This window comes from Corythoichthys intestinalis, chromosome 3 (genome assembly GCF_030265065.1).
Source record: "Corythoichthys intestinalis isolate RoL2023-P3 chromosome 3, ASM3026506v1, whole genome shotgun sequence".
NCBI lineage: Eukaryota > Metazoa > Chordata > Actinopteri > Syngnathiformes > Syngnathidae > Corythoichthys > Corythoichthys intestinalis.
The window spans coordinates 62,040,331-62,065,034 of NC_080397.1; the positions used below are offsets into that span (position 1 = coordinate 62,040,331).

General features: G+C 41.3%; 1 protein-coding gene across 1 annotated transcript in view; it reads right to left on the reverse strand.

Moving 5' to 3' along the window:
• The window catches only part of tmem8b (transmembrane protein 8B), a 118,454-nt gene that overhangs the window by 82,168 nt on the left and 11,582 nt on the right, over positions 1-24,704 (reverse strand). The window contains exons 2-4 of the mRNA XM_057831844.1: positions 23,295-23,484; positions 23,003-23,210; positions 8,304-8,437 (exon numbers count right to left, since the gene is read on the reverse strand). Coding sequence (XP_057687827.1) covers positions 8,304-8,437; positions 23,003-23,210; positions 23,295-23,484 — 532 coding nt within the window. The remainder of the gene's footprint in view (positions 1-8,303; positions 8,438-23,002; positions 23,211-23,294; positions 23,485-24,704) is intronic.

Genomic DNA, 24,704 nt, shown 5'->3' on the forward strand with positions numbered 1-24,704 from the left:
AGTCTCCCCGGGATCTGACGGGGCTACTCCGTCACACCATCCACCTCCTCCCGAAGGTTGACAAAGTCTTGGCAACCTAGAGAGGTAGTCAGCTACCAAGTTCGATTTCCCAGACCGGTGTTTGACAGAGAACTGGAAGGGCTGCAGCGAGAGGTACCAGCGTGTCAACCGGCTGTTATGGTCTTTCATGGAGTTGATCCAAGTCAAGGCCCTATGGTCTGTCTCTAGATCAAACTCTCTCCCCAATAAATAATATTTTAGGCTCTCCAGAGCCCACTTGATGGCTAGTCCCTCCTTTTCCACCACTGAGTATCTGGCTTCACGCGGTAACAGTTTCCGGCTCAGGTACAGGATGGGTTGCTCAGCTCCAGGGTCACCTTGTGCAAGAACTGCTCCGAGGCCAACATCCGAAGCGTCCACCTGGACCAAGAAGCGATTGTTAAAATCAGGACTGCGCAACACTGGAGATGAACAGAGGAGTGTTTTTAAGTCTTCAAAGGAAGTTTCACACTCCCTTGTCCAAGTCACTGGATTCTTTTTGTCCTTTGTAGTCAGAGCAGTGAGTGGGGCAGCGATTGTGGCAAACTGTGGGACGAACCTGCGATACCACCCCGCAAGGCCAAGGAACGCTCGCACCTCCTTTTTTGTGCGAGGACGAGGACAACTCTGGATCGCTTCCACCTTGTCAATTTGGGGTCGTACCTCTCCTCCGCCCAGTTGATACCCCAGGTATCGGGTTTCCTGGCGTGCCCACTCACATTTGGATACATTTAAGGTCAGCCCCGCCTCCTTGATCTTCCCTAATACTACCCTCAGGTGTTTGAGATGTTCTTCCCATGTGCTACTGAAAATCACCACATCATCCAGGTAAGCTGCACTGAATGTTTCACAGCCTAGAAGAACTCTGTCCATGAGGCGTTGGAAGGTTGCTGGGGCGCCATGCAGGCCGAATGGCATTACTGTAAATTGATACAGGCCGGTAGGTGTTCGGAAGGCAGTGTATGGTCGGCTGGAGGCCTCTAGCGGTACCTGCCAGTAGCCTTTACACAAGTCCAGGGTCGTAATGAAAGATGCTGAGCCAATGCGATCTAAAAGGTCATCTATTCTTGGCATAGGATAAGCATCGAAAGCAGAGATGGAATTCAGCTTTCGGAAATCAATGCAGATGCGCAAAGAACCGTCCTTCTTAAAGACAATAACGACCGGGCTGCACCACTCTGATGTTGATGGCTCAATGACTCCCAGTGTCAGCATTGACTCCACTTCCTGCTTCAGCTGTTCTGTCAGTTGCTGGGGGATCCGGTATGGGCGTTGACGAATGGGGTTGGTGTCCTTCAACCGGATTACATGCTGGGTTACGGTGGTCCTGCCAGGCTCCGCCCTGAAGATGGATGGTATTTCCTCGAAGATGTTCTGAAGGTCGGCAGCTTGGTCAACGGAGAGGTGAGCTATGTGAGGGTCAGATGGATCGTTGACTACAGGAACACCAGGATCTTCATCATCCATGTCCATTTTCCTCACTAAACAGGTGATGTGTGGATTTTCTGGAGAAGCCGCCTTCCATTCCTTCAGCAGGTTCACGTGGTAGGTCTGCTTGGTCTTTTTCTTGTCTGGCTGATGTATTTCGTAGGTGACTGGTCCCATTCGTCGCAGGATGGTGTAGGGGCCTTGCCATTTTGCCAATAACTTGCTGTTGGATGATGGAAGCAACAACAATACTTTCTGGCCCGGATGGAAGTCACGGTGTCTGGCTTGTTGGTCATACCATAGTTTTTGTTTCTTTTGCGCCTCTTTCAGATTCTCTTCAGCCTCCTCGAGATAGTCGGACAGCCGATCCCTCATTTGCAGCACATACTGGACGATTCCCCTCTCACTGGCTTTGGACTCCATTGCCGCCCATGTTTTGCTCAGCAAGTCCAAGGGTCCCTGCACGTCCCATCCATACAATAGCTCGAAGGGAGAGAATCCAGTGGATGCCTGAGGTACCTCTCGGTAGGCGAATAAAAGGAATGGCAGCCATCTGTCCCAATCGCTACCGGTGTCGCCAACAAATTTCTGCAACATCCTCTTGAGCGTTTGGTTGAATCTCTCGACCAGGCCGTCTGTTTCCGGATGATAAGGTGTGGTGCGCAACGCTGTGATCCCTAACTGTTTATGAAATAATTGTAAGAGACGTGAAGTGAAATTGGTTCCCTGGTCAGTCAGGATTTCATCGGGGATCCCGACTCGGGAGAATAACTGAACGAGGCAATGGAGGACAGCTGGAGCAGTAATGGTACGTAATGGAAAGGCTTCGGGATATCTAGTGGCATAGTCACAGATTACGAGAATGTACTGATGGCCCCGAGCACTTCTGACCAACGGTCCAACAATGTCCATGGCAATTCGGCGAAATGGTGTGGATATTATCGGCAGTGGATGAAGGAGAGCCCTGTCAGATCTGCGAGGTGACGATGTTTTTTGGCAGGTCGGACATGTGGTGCAATATGTTTGTATGTCATTATACATGCCTGGCCAATAAAACCGAGCACTCACGCGCAAATATGTTTTGTGACGCCCAAGATGTCCAGCCCACGGGAGAGTGTGTGCAACGTGCATGACTATCTGCCGACAGGACGCAGGAATCACCAGACGTTTTTGAGTATCGTTAACAATGTATAATAAATCATTGATGAGAATAAACTGTTCTTTGCCCGTGGCACTAGAATTAGCAATAGCATTAGCATTCACGTTCTTAAAACAGTTTTGTAGGGTTTTATCCTGTCTTTGCAACTCTGAAATATTCTCGGGTATCTTCCACCCCTCCTCAATATTCAAGTCGCTAGCGTCTGAGCCACTTAGTTTAAGCTGCTTTTCGATTCGCCTCTGGCGTTTGGACTTTCTGGGCCCTTTGAGGCCTCCTTCACAGATGCTGTCATCTAAATTTGGTAAGGGCTCTAAGCCCATTTTTGTTTGAGACCGTGTTACAACCGGACAGAAACCATGGTTATTCAACCCATTCACTCCCCCTTTTTCATTTTTCAAAAGTTCTAACAGTACAGGGAAATCTGTACCAAGGACCAGGTCAACTGGTAAATTTTCCACTACTGCAACAGTCATCAAGTAAGATTGTCCATCAATTCTTACAGTCACTTCTGCTTTGGGATATGTATGACTATCACCATGAACACATACAATATCAGTTTTTTTGTTATAGTCTATACAGGTCAGTGGAACCAAGTTCTTTTTTACCAGTGAGGCAATACTCCCACTGTCCAGCAGTGTTGTCACTGGCTGGCCGTTTAAAGTCACAATTTTTAATACATGCTTGTTCGAATCCTGGTTAGTTAACCGTCTACCCTCTGCACGAGGCGCGTAACAGGCCCCAGTTAGCTTATCCCTTCGTACTGGGCACACAGAAGCTTTATGTCCCTGTTGCTGGCAGTAATAACAAATAAAGGGCTTACCCATCCCAGGCTGGTTTGAAGCAGAGTTGGGTGTACCTCGCGAGTTGTTCATAGGCTCCCTCGTATGTCGTGCTGGTGTAAACTGCTGGGCAGGTCTAGGTGCTGAGCTGGTGGGTCGTGGAACTCCTCCCCGACGAGCGTTTTGATACTGCAGTGCCAACTTTGCTGCAGTCAGACCATCGTCAGGTTCATGCTCTCGGACCCAGGTGCGGACGTCAGCAGGCAGGACACGAAGCAGCTGCTCCAGCATAACGAGCTCCCCGATTTGCTCCTTGGTGAGCTGGTCTGGACGCACCCATCTTCGGTAAAGGCCTTTTAAACGGTGGTAGGTCTCGGTCGGTGTCTCTCCAGGTGGAATCATGGTGGTGCGGAACTGCTGTCTGTAGGTTTCGGGTGAAATGTCGAACTTGGCCAACAGGGCTGCTTTTAGGTCTGAGTAGCGGTGTGCTTCCCCTTCATCCATGGCTGTATATGCTTCCAGCGCTTTCCCCGAGAGAAGTGGCACAAGCCGGCATGCCCACTCAGTCTCTGGCCATCGCCAAGTCTTCGCTATTCTTTCGAAACGTAACAGGTAGTTCTCGAGGTCTTCTCCCTTCTCATATGGCGGAATTTTCGGCTCAGCTGCATATGGCCTCGGCTCCATATTTGGCGGTGGAAGGTTGGCTCCGGCGGCGCTCTGTTCTGGCCCCGCCCGCAATGTTGTGGACTGTCCTAGAGGCCGCCTTGACTGGGCTGGTGTAGGCAGCTCCATCCGTGGGCTGCCCACGCTGGATAACCCGTCATGCTCAGCTGAAAAGGCCGGGGTAGCTGGTCTCAGCGAGACACGTAGGTTGCGTATCTCGTCCAACATCCCCTCCTCTCTCCTCTGCTGACCCGCCAAAAACTCTTTCATGAGGCCAAGGAGCTCCCCTACGGGCTGTTGTGCTGCTGCAGCCCCCTGGTCCACTGAGAAGTCTTCCTCCTCCATCTTTCGCTGTTGGGAACGTCGTTTTCTTCGGTTTGCCATCCCACCACTGCCACCATATGTGGCGGGGCTCTTGCTCCCAAAAATGGCAACCGAAGCAGAATGATGTTTTTTGAAGTGTTTTTATTAACAACGTTCCCAACAAATAACAAGCAGTGTTCTGTGACAAAGTGCAAAAGTGATTATTTACAAAAGTTAATCCAACATTCACCATATTTACAAAAACATTAATTGCATGACAAATAAAATAAAAAGGTCTGTTACCTGATCTGCACCACTGCGTGACTCCAAATGACTGAGGTAGGAAAGGTAGGTCTGTCCTTATATTTCTCCTGGCCCCTCCCCTTCAGCCAATTAACTCAAAAAGTTTAGTTTTCTGTTCAACAACTCCAGTTTGTTCAATATTAGCTTCACTATAAATTAAAGAAAAATACAATAAACTAAATACTGGTACTACCATACCGAAAAAACATTTGGAAAGAAAAATAAATTTACGATGGCCAAAAACTCAAGCCGTATTGAGACGTCACTCGCTGACGGCCCGCTCGCGATGTCATAAAACCAGGAAGTGAATGTGCGCTCTGTTTTGACAGTTCAGCATGGGAATTGAGGATGACTACATGTGGAAATGTTTGTTAGGAGTGAGTACGGCATAACGATGTTGTGGCGGCAGTCTAGTGTGCACCCCAGACCCCCGCGATGCCTAAAGATTCAACAGGTACGGTGTGAATGTACGTGCGCACGTGTGTGTGAGTCAAAATGAGCAATATTGTGTCAAAAGGAATACTATTGATAACGCCGAGTCCACCGTGTCTCACGCGTTATATTGCGGACGCCGAGTCTCCCCGGGATCTGACGGGGCTACTCCGTCACAATGATCATCACACTTTTACATAATTATCATTTTTAACATGATAGTTATCAGGTCTTCACATGTTATCACGTTCTTACATGATAATTATCATGTTTTAATAGTTTTCATGTTTTTACATGATAATTATCACGTTTCTACATAATAATACTGGTGTTTTTATTTAATTATCACATTTCTACAAAATTATTATGTTTTTACATGATAGTTTTCCCGTTTTTATATGAGTTATCACATTTTTACATGATAGTTATCACGTTTTTACATAATGATCACATTTTTACAATTATCCCATATTTACATTATAATTATCACTGTTTTATATGTTTTTACATCATGCTTATCATTTTTATACATGATAAACATCACACTTTTATATAGTTTTCACGTTTTTATGTTTTTACACGATAATGATCATGTTTCTTTCGTTTTCATGTTTTTACATGATAATTATCACGTTTCTACATGATCATGTTTTACATAATTATCACGTTTTACATAATTATAATGATTTTACATGATCGTTTTCCTATTTTTACATGATAGTTATCATGTTTTGCACATGAAAATGATCATATTTCTACATGATAGTTATCACGTTTTAACATGAAAATGATGACATTTTTACGTCATAGTTATGTTTTTACATGATAGCGATCAGGTTTTTACATGACAATTATCACACTTTTACATGATTGTCACGTTAGGAGCGCATCGACTCATAGTAGATCATCACCGAGCGCATAAGCCTTAATGTTATTCCGAAAAGTTCCAAACATGAGCCTAAAAAATTCAAATGCCACATAAGCAATTAAAAAAGAAATTTGAATAAACACAATCAGGAAAAAAAAGCATTATGCATTAAAAGAAATAATAAATCCAGCAGAAATCTTGCGAGGATTCATCACAAGGAGCAGAAACATCATTAAAAAAGCAGAATGTAAAATACTTCATATTGCTCCTCTGACACTTCACTTTTACAGGAGGCAAAATCAATAAAGATGCAGAGAAAATTGCATCTATTTTTTAATGAACTAGTTGCACTCCTAGACTACAGTAATAAGATTGAAGAGTCAACCAAGGCCAATCAGATTCTTTATGTTTTTCCTGCTGGTGGGACTCTCTACCTGCCATTGGAGGTGGTAGACGTCCTTTTCATATCGACTGGGAGGGTTGGCAGAAATCCAACTATTGCTGCTTAGTCTACATGGATTGGACGTCTATCAGCAAAATCTCACTTTAGCAAAAAGATAAATAACTAGAAACTTCTGGAGAAATTACGATAGTGCTTTGCTGTGGTAGATTCAGATCTATCAGGTCACTTCCAGTTGATTTGGGAACATTTTGTGGGCGCGTCCTGTTACATGGCTGTCAATGGCATTGACTTACTTAGGCACAATTTGAATGTCAATGGGCTGTAATGGTAAGTTTTTGGTAAAAATCACAATCACATAGGTTTCTGAAAGTCATTAGGAAAATGAAAGGGGAAATTTGGACGTACATGGCCGTCAATGGCATGGACGTGCATGGCTGTCAATGGCATCGACTTACTTGGGTGCCAGTTGAATGTCAATGGGCTGTCATGGTAAATGGTCAAAAATCACAAGGACCAATTTTCCTGCCATTGAAAATGAATGGGAAATTTGGACGTGCATGGCTGTCAATGGAATCCCATTAGAAAGGAATGGGTCAGTTTCTGGCAAATTTTGGGGGAACCGTACATTTTTGGCAAATTCTGTATTCAACTTTTATTCCCTTTACAATCCTGGCATTTTTTATGTGTAAATTATGTGATTTGGTCATTTTCAGCAGGGCTGAGAACCAAAAGTGGTACTTGCCATGTGGCAAAATGGATTTTGCCATGTGGCATTTTTTGGGCATGTGGCAAAAAAGATTTTCCCAGGTGGCATTTTTTTTTTTTTTTTGCCATGTGGCAAAATCCATTTGCCACATGGCAAAAAAAATGCCACGTCGAAATCCATTTTGCCGCATGGCAAAAAAATGCCACATGGCAAAATCCATTTGCTACAATGCAAAATCAATTTTGCTACATGGCAAAAAAAATTCCACATGGAAAAAAAATGCCACATGGCCAAAAAAATTGCCACATGGCAAAATCCATTTTGCCACATGGCAAAAAATGGCACATGGCAAAATCCAGTTTGCCACATGGCAAAAAATGGCACATGGCAAAAACCATTTTGCCACATGGCAAAATCCATTTGCCACATGGTAAAATCAATTTTGCCACATGGCAAAGTTAATTTTGCCACATGGCAAAAATATAGCACATGGCAAATTTTTTTTGCAACATGGCAAAAAAACATGCCACGTCACAATTCATTTTGCCACATGGCAAAATCCATTTTGCCACATGGCAAAAAAAAATTTCCACATGGAAAAAAATGCCACGTCAAAATCCATTTTGCCACATGGCAAAAAAAAAAAATGCCCAATGACAAAATCAATTTTGCCACATGGCAAAAAAAGGCCACATGGCAAAAAAAAAAAATGCCACGTGGCAAAATCCATTTTGCCACATGGCAAAAAAGATATAACTTGGCAAAATCCATTTTGCCACATGGCAAAAAAAAAAAGGCCACATGGCGTAACAAATTTTGCTTCATGGCAAAAAAATGACACCGGGTTAAAAAAATGCCATATGGCAAAATCCATTTTGCCACATGACAAATACCACTTTTGGTTCTTGCTGTCTCTCAAAAATTTTGGACTAGAAACATTTTTCAAAAGACTCACATTTATGGGTGTATTTATTTGTGCCACGCGCTGTTCATTTGTAACATTTCGGGCTCACTTTCTGCTGATTCAGGTGTTTCTGCAGATTTTTTTTGGTGAGGAATTTTTTTTGCACGGGTGCATTGATATTAATGTAGCTTTTTTTAGGTGGGTTTGAGATGAACACCAATGAGAGTGAATGGAAAAGTTTAAAGATTTGGTCACCGAAAATGGTTCAATAACAACATCGGTGGGATGCTTTGACATAAGAATCCTGACAACTCACTTATAAAGAGCAGATCTATTGTGAGCGGGGATGATCTGGTCAATGAAGTACCCTGGATAGAGCACGGCTATCCCGACCAGCCTTTGTACGATCAGCTGAGGCTGGAACAAATACTGGCACTCTTCGGAAAGACCCTAAAGGACACAAACAGAGCAGATTTCACTGACTTTTTGCAAATTGACCATCTGCCTCCCGAGTAAAGTCTGTCTCGGGGATTAATAACACATTTGGACCAGCCAGCCGGCAAAACGTGCACCCTCCATTTCACCGCCGTCCTATTAGAGTGTCACAAACGGCGACTCCTCGCCCCGTCGGCGGCCAAATTAGTTTGGCGAGGAACGGAGCGTCACGGCGAGGTCTCTATTGCTGTCATGTGATCACGAGAGCTTTGTTGAGACTGAAAGTCCGCACTTCCACCAGTCACGTGAATTGGAAATAAAGTCACATGATCATTTGCCACTCTATTGTCCGTCCATTGACGGCGATAGACGTCAACAACAACAAAAAATACATTTAAAAATGCAAAACTAGATTGTCTTTCAACAATTAATCAACAATTAAAATATATAATGATATTAGGTCACTTCCTGTAGAGTTGGGGGTATCGTGGGGTCACTTCCTGTTGATATTGGGTCACTTCCTTTTGATTTGGGGTACTTGTGGGGTCACTTCCTGTTCATGTTGGGTAACTTCCTGTTGATTTGGGGACATTTCAAGGTCATTTCCTGTTCATGTCGGGTAACTTCCTGCTGATATCAGGACATTTCAAGGTTACTTCCTGGTCATGTTGGGTAACTTCCTGTTGGTTTGGGGACATTTCAGAGTCACTTCCTGTTCATATCGAGTCACTTCCTGTTGATTTGGGGGCATTCTGAGGTCACTTCCTGTTGATTTGGAGTCTTTCTGAGGTCACTTCCTGTTGGTTTGGGGACATTTCAGGGTCAGTTCCTGTTCATGTTGGGTAACTTCCTGTTGGTTTGGGGACATTTCAGGGTCAGTTCCTGTTCATGTTGGGTAACTTCCTATTGATATCAGGACTTTTCAAGGTTACTTCCTGTTCATGTTGGGTCACTTCCTGTTGACTTGGGGACATTTCAGGGTCACTTACTATTCATATTGGGTCACTTCCTGTTGATTTGGGGGCATTCTGAGGTCACTTCCTATTTATTTGGGGGCATTTAGGGCCACTTCCTGTTAATGATTGGTAACTTCCTGTTGATTGGGGGACATTCTGAGGTCACTTCCTGTTCATATCGGGTCACTTCCTGTTGATTTGGGGTCTTTCTGGGGTCACTTCCTGTTGGTTTGGAGACATTTCAGGGTCAGTTCCTGTTCATGTTGGGTAATTTCCTGTTGGATTGGGGACATTTCAGGGTCACTTCCTGTTCATGTTGGGTCACTTCCTGTTGATTTGGGGTCTTTCTGGGGTCACTTCCTGTTGGTTTGGAGACATTTCAGGGTCAGTTCCTGTTCATGTTGGGTAATTTCCTGTTGATTGGGGGACATTCTGAGGTCACGTCCTGTTCATGTTGGGTAACTTCCTGTTGATTGGGGGACATTCTGAGGTCACGTCCTGTTCATGTTGGGTAACTTCCTGTTGATTGGGGGACATTCTGAGGTCACGTCCTGTTCATGTTGGGTAACTGCCTGTTGATTTGGGGACATTTTAAGGTCACTTCCTGTTCATGTCGGGTACCTTTCTGTTGATATCAGGACATTTCAAGGTTACTTCCTGTTCATGATGGGTCACTTCCTGTTGACTTGGGGACATTTCAGGGTCACTTCCTATTTATTTGGGGCATTTAGGGTCACTTCCTGTTCATAATTGGTAACTCCCTGTTGATTGGGGGACATTGTGAGGTCACTTCCTGTTCATATCGGGTCACTTCCTGTTGATTTGGGGTCTTTCTGGGGTCACTTCCTGTTGGTTTGGAGACATTTCAGGGTCAGTTCCTGTTAATGTTGGGTAACTTCCTGTTGATTTGGGGACATTTTAAGGTCACTTCCTGTTCATATTGGGTCACTTTCTGTTGATTTGGGGTCTTTCTGGGGTCACTTCCTGTTGGTTTGGAGACATTTCAGGGTCAGTTCCTGTTCATGTTGGGTAATTTCCTGTTGGATTGGGGACATTTCAGGGTCACTTCCTGTTCATGTTGGGTAACTTCCCGTTGATTGGGGGACATTCTGAGGTCACGTCCTGTTCATGTTGGGTAACTTCCTGTTGATTGGGGGACATTCTGAGGTCACGTCCTGTTCATGTTGGGTAATTTCCTGTTGATTTGGGGACATTTTAAGGTCACTTCCTGTTCATGTCGGGTAACTTCCTGTTGATATCAGGACATTTCAAGGTTACTTCCTGTTCATGTTGGGTCACTTCCTGTTGATTTGGGGACATTTCAGGGTCACTTCCTGTTGATTTGGGGGCATTCTGAGGTCACGTCCTGTTGATTTGGGGCATTTTGGGATCACTGCCTGTTCATATTGGGAAACATCCTGTTTATTTGGGGACATTCTGAGGTCACTTCCCGTTCACGTTGGGTAACTTCCTGTTGATTTGGGGACATTTCAAGGTCTCTTCCTGTTCATGTCAGGTAACTTCCTGTTGAAATCAGGACATTTCAAGGCCACTTCCTGTTCATGTTGGGTCACTTCCTGTTGATATGGGGAAATTTCAGGGTCACTTCCTGTTCATGCTTTCAATTTGAGGACATTTTTGAGTCATTTCCTGTTCATATGGATGTCTACCGCCCTCAATGGCAAACAGTGAGTTTACGTCAGTCAGCCGGGGGAATCGCTACATAACCAAATGGCTCAAGAAATGAGTAATCAACACTTAAGTGAGAGGGGAGGAAAAAATGAATCCGTGTCGGTAATGAGAATCTCATTGTTCATCGGGGAAGCGACACGCCGGAGCACAAAGACGGATGGTCGGACGCTTCATATCTTTGCCATCTCACATCGCCGCCTATTAAATCCCTCATTGAACACCGAGCTTTGCATGATGGGTAATCAGGAGGCGGCAAGCCGGGCTGATAAGATGCTAAATCAGACAGTATTAAACAGCGCCGTTATGCGCCGGACTGCTTTTCGTCAAGTGGGAATGAAACGGCAAAGTAAACTAAAAATTGATAACTTTGCTGTGATGGTCAGTATATTGGGTTACTTCCTGTTGATTTTGAGGCATCTTGGATTTCCTGTAGATATTAGGTTCACTTCCTGTCCATATTGGGTTACTTCCTGTTGGTTTTGTGGCATTTCAGGGTCACTTCCTGTTGATTTTGAGGGATTTCAGAATTCCTGAAGATATCGAGTCACTTCCTGTTGATTTGGAGGCATTTCCGGTTCACTTCCTGTTTATTGGGTCACTTCCTGTTGATTTTGGGGCATTTCGGGTTCACTTCCTGTCCATATTGGGTCACTTCCTGTTGATTTTGGGGAATTCCAGGGTCACTTCCTGTCTATTTTGAGGCATCTCGGACTTCCTGATGATACCGGGTCACATCCTGTTGATTTGCTAAAAAATTAGACTCTCTTCTTTCAGCAGGAAAAAAAAGTTAGTTCATATCTTTTTCCATTCTTTAGAAATGAGCATTAGAAAATAGCTTAGTTTGGGCAATTTTCCAATTTCTGATGAAAAACCATAGAAATTGAGCTTTTTGTAAAAGCATACATTTCAAACACAACTTTGACTTAAACACAGCTATTTCTTGCTTTTGTGACATCCCAAACATCTGATTAATGTTTTCCTTCTACAAAATAACATAAACAACAAGACAAATAGAGCTTTTGATAGCAAAGTGACAATTTATTTACACATAACTAAACTATTGAACTGAGAGATGACGCTATTGTGCGCGTTTCCGGCTGAGTCACGAGACACTAGAGAGTCACGAGAGACATGAGCTGCCGAGCACGGCAAAGCGAACTCTACTCAACGAGCAACACACACTCAACATCATCCGCTACACTGGTGATCCTGATCGTTCTGCTTGGTCATCCAATGCCTGGCATCCCGGACATCCTCCCGATTGTTCTGCTCGGTCGTCCGCCACCTGGCGTCCTGGATGTCCTCCTGGTTGTCGCGCTTGGTCGTTTATCGCCTGGCGTCCCGGATGTCATCCCGGTCATCCTGCTCGACTTCCCACATCTGGCATCCTGGTCGTCCGTTCGGTCGTCTTCCACCGGCGCCCCGGCCGTTCGTTCGTTCTTGCTTCTTCTGACTTCCGTTTCCTGACATATGACTTCTTACCAAATGCGCTACTCCCTTCCAGTGGCCAGTTCTATTGCTTTAAAATGGATTTTCAGCCTTATGCTTTGGAGCTAAGTTGAATCAGAATCCAGAGATGTCTCTTGAGAAAAAAAATTAACGTAAAAGACGTATAGATACGTTTTTGGGACACTGAAACAATTAAAAATAGAACGTATTCATACATTTTTGGGAGCAATTGAGTTAAAGCGTTAATTCCGACTTACGCGGAAATTCAGTTTACGTTGTTTGTAACCCGGGGACTACCTGTATTATAGATGGTAGCTTTTACATGACATGCAAAGCTACTAGGCCTGCAGCTTTTGATTATTTTAGTAGTCGATTAATCAATGAACTAGTTAGTTCGAATGATTGAGTAATCAGATAAGGAACATAAAATAATTACAATACCTGACCTGAGCCTCAAACGATACAAAAAATGGTATAAAAAGAAATATATTCATGAGGATATATGTACAACAAAAGAACAATTGTCTAACTTACATAGCAAAAGTCCGCTAGCTTAAATGCTATAAAATGCCAACTTTTTTTTTTTTTTTTTTTTTTACGATGCTCTTATTCTAGCTGGCCTGTTGTCACTTTCAAGCCCAGGAGACAAGTTGTTGTGAAAAAGCCACCATAAAATGGACCAAACTACTGACAGGGTGTGACTTTTCTTTTTAAGTGTTTACTTGTCCCTTCAACTCTTCTAGTTTTATCATCTGTGTAAACTAAATGGAACATACTAGTCAGTTTTTTTTTGTTTGTTTTTCTTAACTTCATCCAAGGAATTATACTGTGGTCAGACTTACAGTATGTCTCACCTATACTGTATGTGTGTGTGTGTGTAAACTGTATGGAGACAGAAAGGTGCCATTAGATGGTTGTCTTAGGCAATGAACACATTTAGAGGTCATTTTCTCTCCCCTTTCCAAATAGGCTTGTCCAGTTGGACAAAACAGTTGTTGCTTGTCGGACAGTGGACCGCTCAGGCAGGCAATCGGGCGGACAACCTTTTTACATCTTCCAAAAGCAGTAATGTATACTGAAGCTTGTGTTTGCTGTGACAAAACAGCTGTTTGAGCTGCTGCGGAAAGTTCTTTCATCATTGTGTGCTTCAACATAATAAACTGTGAACCTTGAAAGCTGAATGTTGGACTTGTCAAGATATAGTTAAAGTGCTTGATGGGATTTGTCCCAGATGTTCTAACACTCAATTTTCTAAAATGTTGACGAGCTGGTTTAGCTACAGTTGCTAGTCGTAGTTTCATGCCACATGGCCCTCTCATAATTTTTACACTACCCAGGAGTTAACAAGTCTGGATTTGCAAATATTCAAGATGCTAATTGCAGCTATCCAGAGTGAGCGCCCTCACCCACCCCCTTCACACCTAGAACGCTTGATTGCTTGTTTGAGTGGTCTATTCTTTGACAAAGCCAAGTACTCAGTTTGGTATTGGGGTCATTTGACGCCGTACTGGTATTTCTTTATAGCCCAAAAAACCCGGTAGTTCCAGTGTTGACAAATAGTTCAAACACATATTCCCACAAAACATGGCTAAATATACCTTTAAACTAAATTATGAATGCATAAATTTTTTTTTTTTTTTTTAAACTAGGGCTGTCAAACGATTAAAATTTTTAATCAAGTTAATTACAGCTTAAAAATTAATTAATCGTAATTAATCGCAATTAATCGCAATTCAAACCATCTATAAAATATGCCATATTTTTCTGTAAATTATTGTTGGAATGGAAAAATAAGACACAAGATGGATATATACATTCAACATATGGTACATAAGGACTATTTGTTTATTATAACAATAAATCAACAAGATGGCATTAACATTACTAACATTCTGTTAAAGCGATCCATGGATAGAAAGATTTGTAGTTCTTAAAAGAAAAATGTTAGTACAAGTTAGAGAAATTTTATATTAAAACCCCTCAATGTTTTTGTTTTAATAAAATTTGTAAAATTTTCAATCAAAAAATAAACTAGTAGCCCGCCATTGTTGATGTCAATAATTACTTAAACAATGCTCATCATGGGTGCTGAAGCCTATAAAATCAGTCGCACCCAAGCGCCAGCAAAGTTCGCCAAAACTCCATAAATCACAACAAGTGAGCGTTTCACTGTGTACTGTCATTTAAATCTCTCTGAGCGGGGCATCTGCGTTAATTGCGTCAAATATTTTAACGTGATTAATTAGAAAAATTAATTAACGCCCGTTAACGCGATAATTTTGACAGCCCTAAAAAAACATTAGCTCAAACAAAAACTTAGCTTATGCTGGTCTTAACAGGGGTCAGCTGGATTCAGCCATGTGAAATGAGGCAGACTAGAGGGCAGTGTATCCACCCAAATCAATAAAAGTAAATGCAGACACTTTAAAAAAAAAAAAACACACATTACAACGCCACTTTAATTAAACGAATACTCGAGGCAGCAAAATTTAATTTGAATATTTTTTTCTAATCGAATACTCAATCGATCATTGCAGCACTAAAAGCTCCCATCAATGACAAAAATATACAGAGTGTGACGGTTGATTTTGCCAATTACCGAATGAAAATCGACCAACTGGCATGTTAACCTGAAAAATCATAATACTCCCAGGTTATGGTGAAAAAAACTGCCACACAAAGCATCATTCTGAAGTTGCTACGCGTTTTCCATCACCGACGCTAAATCGGGCCAATTGCATGTCTCGGCCAATTTCCCATGATATTCACCTTTTTTTTTTGTATGAGTGTATTTTTCTCCAGCCGCCGTTGAGCACAAAAAAAAAAACGCGAGCAAACACAGAGGCGGCGGCAGGTAAATTGCCCGCAATGGAAATCGGCCGGCGTTGATGTGACCACGTAGACGGACGCGATGAGATGAAGAAAAACTCTTCAGACACGGTTCTGCCTCTTTAGGTTCTGCCGCACAAGGCAGAATACTAATCTCAATGAATACATCAGCGGTGGGGATTTTTCTTCCTTTCTACAGGTGAGGAAAAAGTTAGGGGATTGTGCTTGTGAAAGATATACATTGAAGCCTCATGTATGACTAAAGTTGGCAGTAGTAGCCAAAAATTTGACTCAGTTAAAAATAGCATTACTTCTCAACAATATTACTCAAGTCAAAGCAAAATGAGTCATGCAAAAATGTGCTCAAGTACAAGTAAAAAAGTATCTTTGAAATGAATACTCAAGTCAAGAGTAACATTGCGAGGGCGTAGGTTTGGTCTCAACATTGGTAGTGACAATATAACAGCATAAGTATGGAGGCAGATTTGTGTCTTTATTATTCAATCAAAAAAAAAAAAAAAAAAAAATTTTTTTTCAATCAAAATACAGTGCCTTGCAAAAGTATTCGGCCCCCTTGAATCTTTCAACGTTTCGCCACATTTCAGGCTTCAAACATAAAGATATGAAATTTAATTTTTTTGTCAAGACTCAACAACAAGTGGGACATAATCGTGAAGTGGAACAACATTTATTGGATAATTTAAACTTTTTTAACAAATAAAAAACTGAAAAGTGGGGCGTGCAATATTATTCGGCCCCTTTACTTTCAGTGCAGCAAACTCACTCCAGAAGTTCAGTGAGGATCTCTGAATGATCCAATGTTGTCCTAAATGACCGATGATGATAAATAGAATCCACCTGTGTGTAATGAAGTCTCCGTATAAATGCACCTGCTCTGTGATAGTCTCAGGGTTCTGTTTAAAGTGCAGAGAGCATTATGAAAACCAAGGAACACACCAGGCAGGTCCGAGTTACTGTTGTGGAGAAGTTTAGAGCCGGATTTGGATACAAAAAGATTTCCCAAGCTTTAAACATCTCAAGGAGCACTGTGCAAGCCATCATATTGAAATGGAAGGAGCATCAGACCACTGCAAATCTACCAAGACCCAGCCGTCCTTCCAAACTTTCTTCTCAAACAAGGAGAAAACTGATCAGAGATGCAGCCAAGAGGCCCATGATCACTCTGGATGAACTGCAGAGATCTACAGCTGAGGTGGGAGAGTCTGTCCATAGGACACCAATCAGTCGTACACTGCACAAATCTGGCCTTTATGGAAGAGTGGCAAGAAGAAAGCCATTTCTCAAAGATATCCATAAAAAGTCTCGTTTAAGGTTTGCCACAAGCCACCTGGGAGACACACCAAACATGTGGAAGAAGGTGCTCTGGTCAGATGAAACCAAAATTGAACTTTGGCCAAAATGCAAAACGATATGTTTGGCGTAAAAGCAACACAGCTCATCACCCTGAACACACCATCCCCACTGTCAAACATGGTGGTGGCAGCATCATGGTTTGGGCCTGCTTTTCTTCAGCAGGGACAGGGAAGATGGTTAAAATTGACGGGAAGATGGATGCAGCCAAATACAGGAACATTCTGGAAGAAAACCTGTTGGTATCTGCACAAGACCTGAGACTGGGACGGAGATTTATCTTCCAACAGGACAATGATCCAAAACATAAAGCCAAATCTACAATGGAATGGTTCAAAAATAAACGTATCCAGGTGTTAGAATGGCCAAGTCAAAGTCCAGACCTGAATCCAATGGAGAATCTGTGGAAAGAGCTGAAGACTGCTGTTCACAAACACTCTCCATCCAACCTCACTGAGCTGGAGCTGTTTTGCAAGGAAGAATGGGCAAGAATGTCAGTCTCTCGATGTGCAAAACTGATAGAAACATACCCCGAGCGACTTGCAGCTGTAATTGGAGCAAAAGGTGGCGCTACAAAGTATTAACGCAAGGGGGCCGAATAATATTGCACGCCCCACTTTTCAGTTTTTTATTTGTTAAAAAAGTTTAAATTATCTAATAAATTTTGTTCCACTTCACGATTGTGTCCCACTTGTTGATTCTTGACAAAAAATTAAAATTTTATATCTTTATGTTTGAAGCCTGAAATGTGGCGAAAGGTTGCAAGGTTCAAGGGGGCCGAATACTTTTGCAAGGCACTGTAAATATAAATAATAAATATAAATATACGCTAAATATATAGTTGCAACCGTTTCTAGATTTAACATTTAAATTTAGTATTTAGATTTATATGTATTATTTATATTTCAGATTTAGCATATAAATATAAAATTCCAATTTAAAATAAATATTAAATATTATAAATATTTAGGATATACATATCAGATTTACATTTTGGAAATACCTTTAACATTTACATTTACGATTTAAATAAATATTTTGCTGTGGATTTACACATTCAAGTTCAATACTTATTATTTAAAAAATAAATATTTGAGTTTCTAAATAATGTAAGTGTGCAAAAAAAGGGACGGTAAAAATGTCACACCACATTTTTAACACTGTGCGGCGCTAAATTTGAGAAAATGTTGTCGTAATTTTCAGCATGTTCTGGTTTACAAACGGCGCCCCATATTTCCAGTGGGGCAGATAAGTATTTAGTCAACCACCATCTCACATGTGAGACGCATCAGACGCTACCAGCGTAGCATCATGTGGCCGTACTTCATAGGGGTGTGGTTTATATGAAGCGTGGTTTGCAGTGCCTGTCGCTTGACTCTGGGCTGCAGTCAGGTATGGTAGCTTTTACATTACATGATAAGCTACCATCAATTAACGCAAAAACACTCCTCATGCTACATCATTATATTTGTATCTGGAAGGGAAGGGGGCGATAGGTCAGCAAGTCCATCACTTTGGTCCAATCAAAGCATAGCTCATAAACATGATGAAAAATAACACCCACCCGGCCGTCACATCATTAAAACGCTCCTCCCTTCAGCGCTTTCAGAACACCACTGCAGGGATGACAACCCATCATAAAAGTAGTCAAGTGTGAATCTATTTTAGTCGTCAGATGAGGACGAGTGGGCCGATGGCGCGCCGCGCGCACCTGACATTTTTTCACCGCGCGCCGGATAATGAGCTTATAATATCCCAAATTAAAGATCATCAAGCCAAAACTGCCATCTGCGCAGCAGCGACTAATAATCTTAATGGTTTATTTATGAAAAACTATTGTAGCGTGTCGCGCGTTACCATGGGTACCTGTTGCGTCGTGGTGTCTCGTATTGTCTTTGCGTAAGATTTGACTTTTAAAGCAGTGACCACAAGCTGCGATGAAGCCGTCACTAAGCAACAAATGATTTAATTAGAGCTAATTTTGTCCTTGGAGCTGGATATGTTTGACATCATTACCGGTGTTGTAACGCTGCTGTGCTTTCCTCCCTCGCATAGAAAATCTTTAATTGAATATTACAATTATTTGCATATTGTTATGAAATTGGGGTCAGGTTGTGAATATTTAGATTGAAACGTTCAGGAAATACTGTAGATCAGGGGTCCCAGACTACGGCCCGCCTCCACATTTGGTCCGGCCCCCTGGACAAAAAAAATATATATATATATATATATATATATATATATATATATATATATATATATATATATATATATATATATATATATGTATATATATATATTTTTTTTTTTTTTTAATTTATTTTTTTTTTTAACAGTGTTATTTCAGGCATGAAAATCTCTCACCTTTCGGCGAAATTCGCCGTTTTGAAGTCAAAAAGGGCGACCTACGTGAATTGCGTAGATCCGAGGAGAAATTCTTTTTGGGAGGAGGGGGGGGTCGGGAGGTTTTATTTAATTATTATTATTATCATCATGTGATTAACTTAGTACGTAAACTGAGCACTTAAGAACACAGTCAGCAAATCCTTCTAGATGCTTCGCTGACGAGAACCAATCACCGCCCCAGGCTGCGTTCCATTATTCCAAGCGCGCGCACTCCTTACGCGTGTACATGGAGTGCTCGGAGAGCCTTCGGTTGCATTGCAAAGCTGCGAAAACAAAAAGCAGGCCTCATCCACATCGGGGCAGACCAGAGCGCAGCATACACACTTGCCTGTATTTGCCAGCAGATTGAATTTGGTGAGTAATGGTTTCAATCGTTTTCACGTTTTGCGATATAAAAAAGTTACTGCCATTCGTTGCAGCTTGCGTTGAACACTGCCAGAGCTAGCCAAATCTCCCATGAAAAAAAATAGCTCCCGTTAAATTGGCGTCAACCTTGTGTATTTAGCGGTAATATAAACGAAGAAACACACTGTCGAGTCAAATTAAGCGGCATTCTCTCGGATGGAGCGGGCGCCTCACATCACTCCCGTCGTCCGCCGGAGACGCATTATTTTCGGCTTGGATTTGAGCTGACGGCCGGTGTCGCCACAACAGCGGCCCGACGAGTGGATGGAATGAGTCCTGCTTCTTAATTTCAGAAATACAGGGATCCCTCGTTTTTCGCGGTTAATGGGGACCAGAACCCGCCGCAATGAGTGAAAACCGCGAAGGAGCGCCCCCCCCCCCCCCCCCCCCCCATTTTTTTGTGCGTGTTCAATGCATTTATTCAGATTTTACATTGGAAAAAATATACATACTGTATATATAAGACATGTTTTTTTCACTTTTTTCACCAAAGTATTATTTATAAATGGTTTTCAAGCACTTCAAAATGTAAGAATTATGATAAGTTTTAAACATGTTACTGCCCCACCAAATTATTTTCAAACAAGAATAAAGTAGTTAGAAAATGCTTGGCTTTATTAAAAACTTCATAGTGAGTCTACTCAAACCCTCTCAGGCGTTGGTAAACGGTGAATGGCACATGTGCAAAGTTTTTCTTTTTATATATATTTTTTTGTTTGAAGCAACTTATTGGATTGAATAATAAAGACATAAATGTCCTAGCCAAAATGTGGCCCAAACGCAAGATATTACTTAAATGGAAAAATTTGTTTCAAACAAGAAAAATAGTTTTCAAATGCTTTTTTTTTGTCTCAAATTTATTATTGCAATCAAAAACTTTTTCTTTTTTTTTATTGAAGCTACTTTTTGGGATTAAAAGTATATACTGTATTTTGACTGAAGCAACTTTGTTTTTGATAGAAGTAACTTTGTTTTTTGATTGAATAATAAAAACACAAATCTAACTCCATCGTTATTGAGTGAGAAAGAAATTAAGAAAGCTTTAAAACTAAAAGCCACCGGGGAGTCTGTTTGTTTTTTTAAATATTTATATTTCATTACATAGACATGCGTCGTAGGGAAGGGAGATTGAGGGATAAAAAAAAGGAGTTAGATGAGGCTGCTAAAGGCAGTGGCTACCTCATCAGCTGGGTGAATAGCAGACCTGGTAAGAACAAGTTTGCAAGGATAGTCGGGTATTAAATCCAATTATAAACACAATTACAATGTTATTTTTCTATAAGATTTTGATGTCATTGCTTTATTAATCATTAGGTGCTAGAGTTGTTAAGTATGGATAATAATGAAATAATAGTTTTAAGAAAACTGTGCTGTTGGTGGCTCAGTGACCATCTGATGTGGTTTGTTCTCAGATGAACAAGTTGAGGAAGGAAGTTTTGATGCAGACGTTGAAGGAAGAAAAGAGGCAGACTGACTGAGTCACAGCCAGAAAGTGTTGATGACAGTTTTGATTTCTATTCACTGTTGCCCCCTCCCAATTAAAGTATGTCACAGTCGCAGCCAATTATTATCTAAAGCTGGTTAAAATTGAAGTTATGTTGTTTTAGGGTGTATTAAATACTTGTTCATGTGCCCCTTTTGATCTACGAGCACCCACCCCTCTACCGGTCTCTGCATGGCCCTGCTGAAACACAGTGTGGGTCGACAGAGCTCAATATTTTGTTGGGGTGTACAATACAGTGTACTGGAACATATTTCCTCCACACCCTTCTCACCTTTTTAACCCCTGACCCATTTTCATGCCTGTTATTTATTTCCTGGCTTTTTTCTGTGAAGAACCCAGAGAGGGTTATTTGGTCATTCATTCATTAATAGTCTTATTATTATTATAATATAATATAATATAATATAATATAATATAATATAATATAATATAATATAATATAATATAATATAGTACATTTTATTATATTATATTATATTATATCATATATTATATTTAAGGCTGTCAAAACTATCGCGTTAACGGGCGGTAATTAATTTTTTAAAATTAATCACGTTAAAATATTTGACGCAATTAACGCTCAAATGCCCCACTCAAACAGATTAAAATGGCAGCACAGTGAAATGTGTACTTGTTGTGTTTTTTGGAGTTTTGTCGCCCTCTGCTGGCGCTTGGGTGCGACTGATTTTATAGGCTTCAGCACCCATGAGCATTGTATAAGTAATTATTGACATCAACAATGGCGGGCTACTAGTTTATTTTTTGATTGAAAATTTTACAAATTTTATTAAAACCAAAACATTAAGAGGGGTTTTAATATAAAATCTCTATAACTTGTACAAACATTTATCTTTTAAGAACTACAAGTCTTTCTATCCATGGATCGCTTTAACAGAATGTTAATAATGGTAATGCCATCTTGTTGATTTATTGTTATAATAAACAAATACAGTACTTATGTACCGTATGTTGAATGTATATATCCATCTTGTGTCTTGTATCTTTCCATTCCAACATTAATTTACAGAAAAATATGGCATATTTTAGAGATGGTTTGAATTGCGATTAATTACAATTAATGAATTTTTAAGCTGTAATTAACTCAATTAAAAATTTTAATCATTTGACACCCCTAATTAAAACCCCTCTTAATGTTTTCATTTTAATAAAATTGTAAAATTTTCAATCAAAAAATAAACTAATAGCTTTCCAAAAAGTCCAAACATATTGTATTTTGTTTCATGATGGAGGATACACTGCCCTCTGATGGCAGCGTTGGGTCTGGCTGAGAAGCAGACTCAGACGTCTGAAATGTATTGGAATGGATAACAGCTACGCTCTGGTTTGGCCGACATAAGATCGTAAGTTGTTTCAGCTAATATATGTTTGTGGATGCATTTGTAATTAATTTTAGGGCTTAAGTTTGTCTAGTTACATGCCAGTGATTTGCTATGAGAATTACGTTAGCATTCATAGCATGTAAGCTAGCGGACTTTTGTTAGGCTGATTTATTCGACTAAACTGACCAGACTAGATGGATGTTTGAACACCAATTGTTTTGCGTCAATTGTTCCATTGTTAAAATACGTGTCGTTTTGAACTAAATGTGCATGTGTGTGTTACAGCTTTACAAATTGTCAAAAGTAAAGGAAGTCAAAGGCTTCAAAAAGCATAATTGCCTTGTTTGCCGTCTGTCAAGCTGAATAACAGAACACGTCAGATTAATAAAGTAAATTCAAAATTAAGGTACTGTGATGCACAATAAGGTACTGTTTACGTGACCAAAAAAAAGGATTAAGGATTTCAGGATTCAAAATGAGGAAAAAAAGTAGTGGCTCTTAGTCAGAAAATGAAGTCATCCATGGCAGCCTAAGTATTACGGCGGTACGTAACAACCAGAAATGCAGTTTCTTTCACAAAAGCTCACAGTACAAGACAGCAGTTTCGATTGGTTGTTCTGAACGTTACCTTGACTGAGATCTTGCCTTCATCCTTGGGTAAATGCGCAGCCAGGAACCAGTCCCCCGGGAGCGGTCCGGTCACGTTGAACGCCCCCGTGGTTCGGTTGGGGAGCGTCCAGGTCAGAGTCACGGTGAAAGATCCCGGGACGGCCGTGTCCCGAGGGAAGTGAGTGTTCAAGGGGTTGATTACCGGAGGAGCGCCGGACCTGAAGTACCTGTCAATCCCCAGACCATTTTTATCACAAAGAACCATGTCGAACACAATTCGGCAATACGGCCACAATTCTAGGTAAGCTTACACAGTCACATTGCGATTGGGGCAGCTGTCCCCGAAGGTCCCGCCTTGTTCCTTGAAGGTAATGAGGTTCCATACGGCCATCATGGTGTCGTCAGGCACATTGAAGTGGAAAAGTTCCACACTGGCGAAGGAGTTGAAAGCGCTGAGCTTACGAGGCGTTCGGGTGAAGTACTCGGTCACAAAAAGGCAGTCTGTAAAATGATAAGAGTCTTTTATATTATTGTCTGCTTATTACCACCCAAAAAATATAACCAGAATTAAGTCATTCACTCCCAGCCATTTTCAGCGGTGCAACCCCCATCGCTCCTGGCCATTTTACTGGATTTTGACTGATTTTGGAAGGACCACAGAAAATTATGTTCTGTTGCTATATAAACATGGAACCCACCAAAAGAAAGGTTAGACTATCTTCTTAATGTTTAAATAGTCTACATATTTTTATGATCATTATAAATGCATTTACACAATGAAATAACACTGGAAAAGTTTGTTAAACATAATGTTGGTCAAATTTTGTTTTTATCCGGAGGAAGCATTCCCGACTTCATAACTGCAGCCAATTTAAGCTCATCAAGACTTTAAGATAGAGGTAAATTCGTGCCTAAAAAAATCCAGCCCGACCCGAACTGGTCCGCGGGTATTAAAGCCCGACCCGCGTTTTGTGTGATAACATTTGTGACGATGTCTGCATAAAAAAAAAAAAAAACGCACGTTTTGAATGATTTTGGAAGGCCCACAGAAAATTCTGTTCTGTTGCTATATAAACATGGAACCCACCAAAAGAAAGATTAGACTATCTTCTTTCAGCAGGAAAAAAGGTGAGCTCATATCTTTTTCCATTCTTTAGAAATCAGCATTAGAAAATAGCTTAGTTTGAGCAATTTTCCCATTTCTGATGAAAAAACAGAAATTGAGCTTTTTGTGAAAGCATACTTTTCTAACATAACTTTGACTTTAACACAGCTATTTTTTGCTTTAGTTACATCCCAAACATCTGAATAATGTTTTCCTTTCACTAAATATCATAAAGGACAAGATAAATAGAGCTTTTGATAGCAAGGTAACAATTTATTTACACATAACTAACTGAGACATGACGCTGTTGTGGCCACGACAGCCGGGTAAACTTTTCCCTCATCGCTGCCAGTCTCATAAAGATGGATTTTTTTTTTTGTCTCTGCGGGGTTTCAACGGCAGCTTCCGCTGCACTGGTGGTCCTGTCGTTCTGCTCGGTTGTCAAGCGCCTGGCATCCCGGGTGTCCTCTCGGTTGTTCTGCTCGGTCGTCCACTGCCTGGCATCATTCCGCCGGCGCTCTGATTGTGCGGCCCGGCCGTTCGTAGCCGTTGAATTGGGTTGCGGGTCTTACCAAATGCGCTACTGCCCTCCAGTGGCCAGTTTTATTGCTTTAAA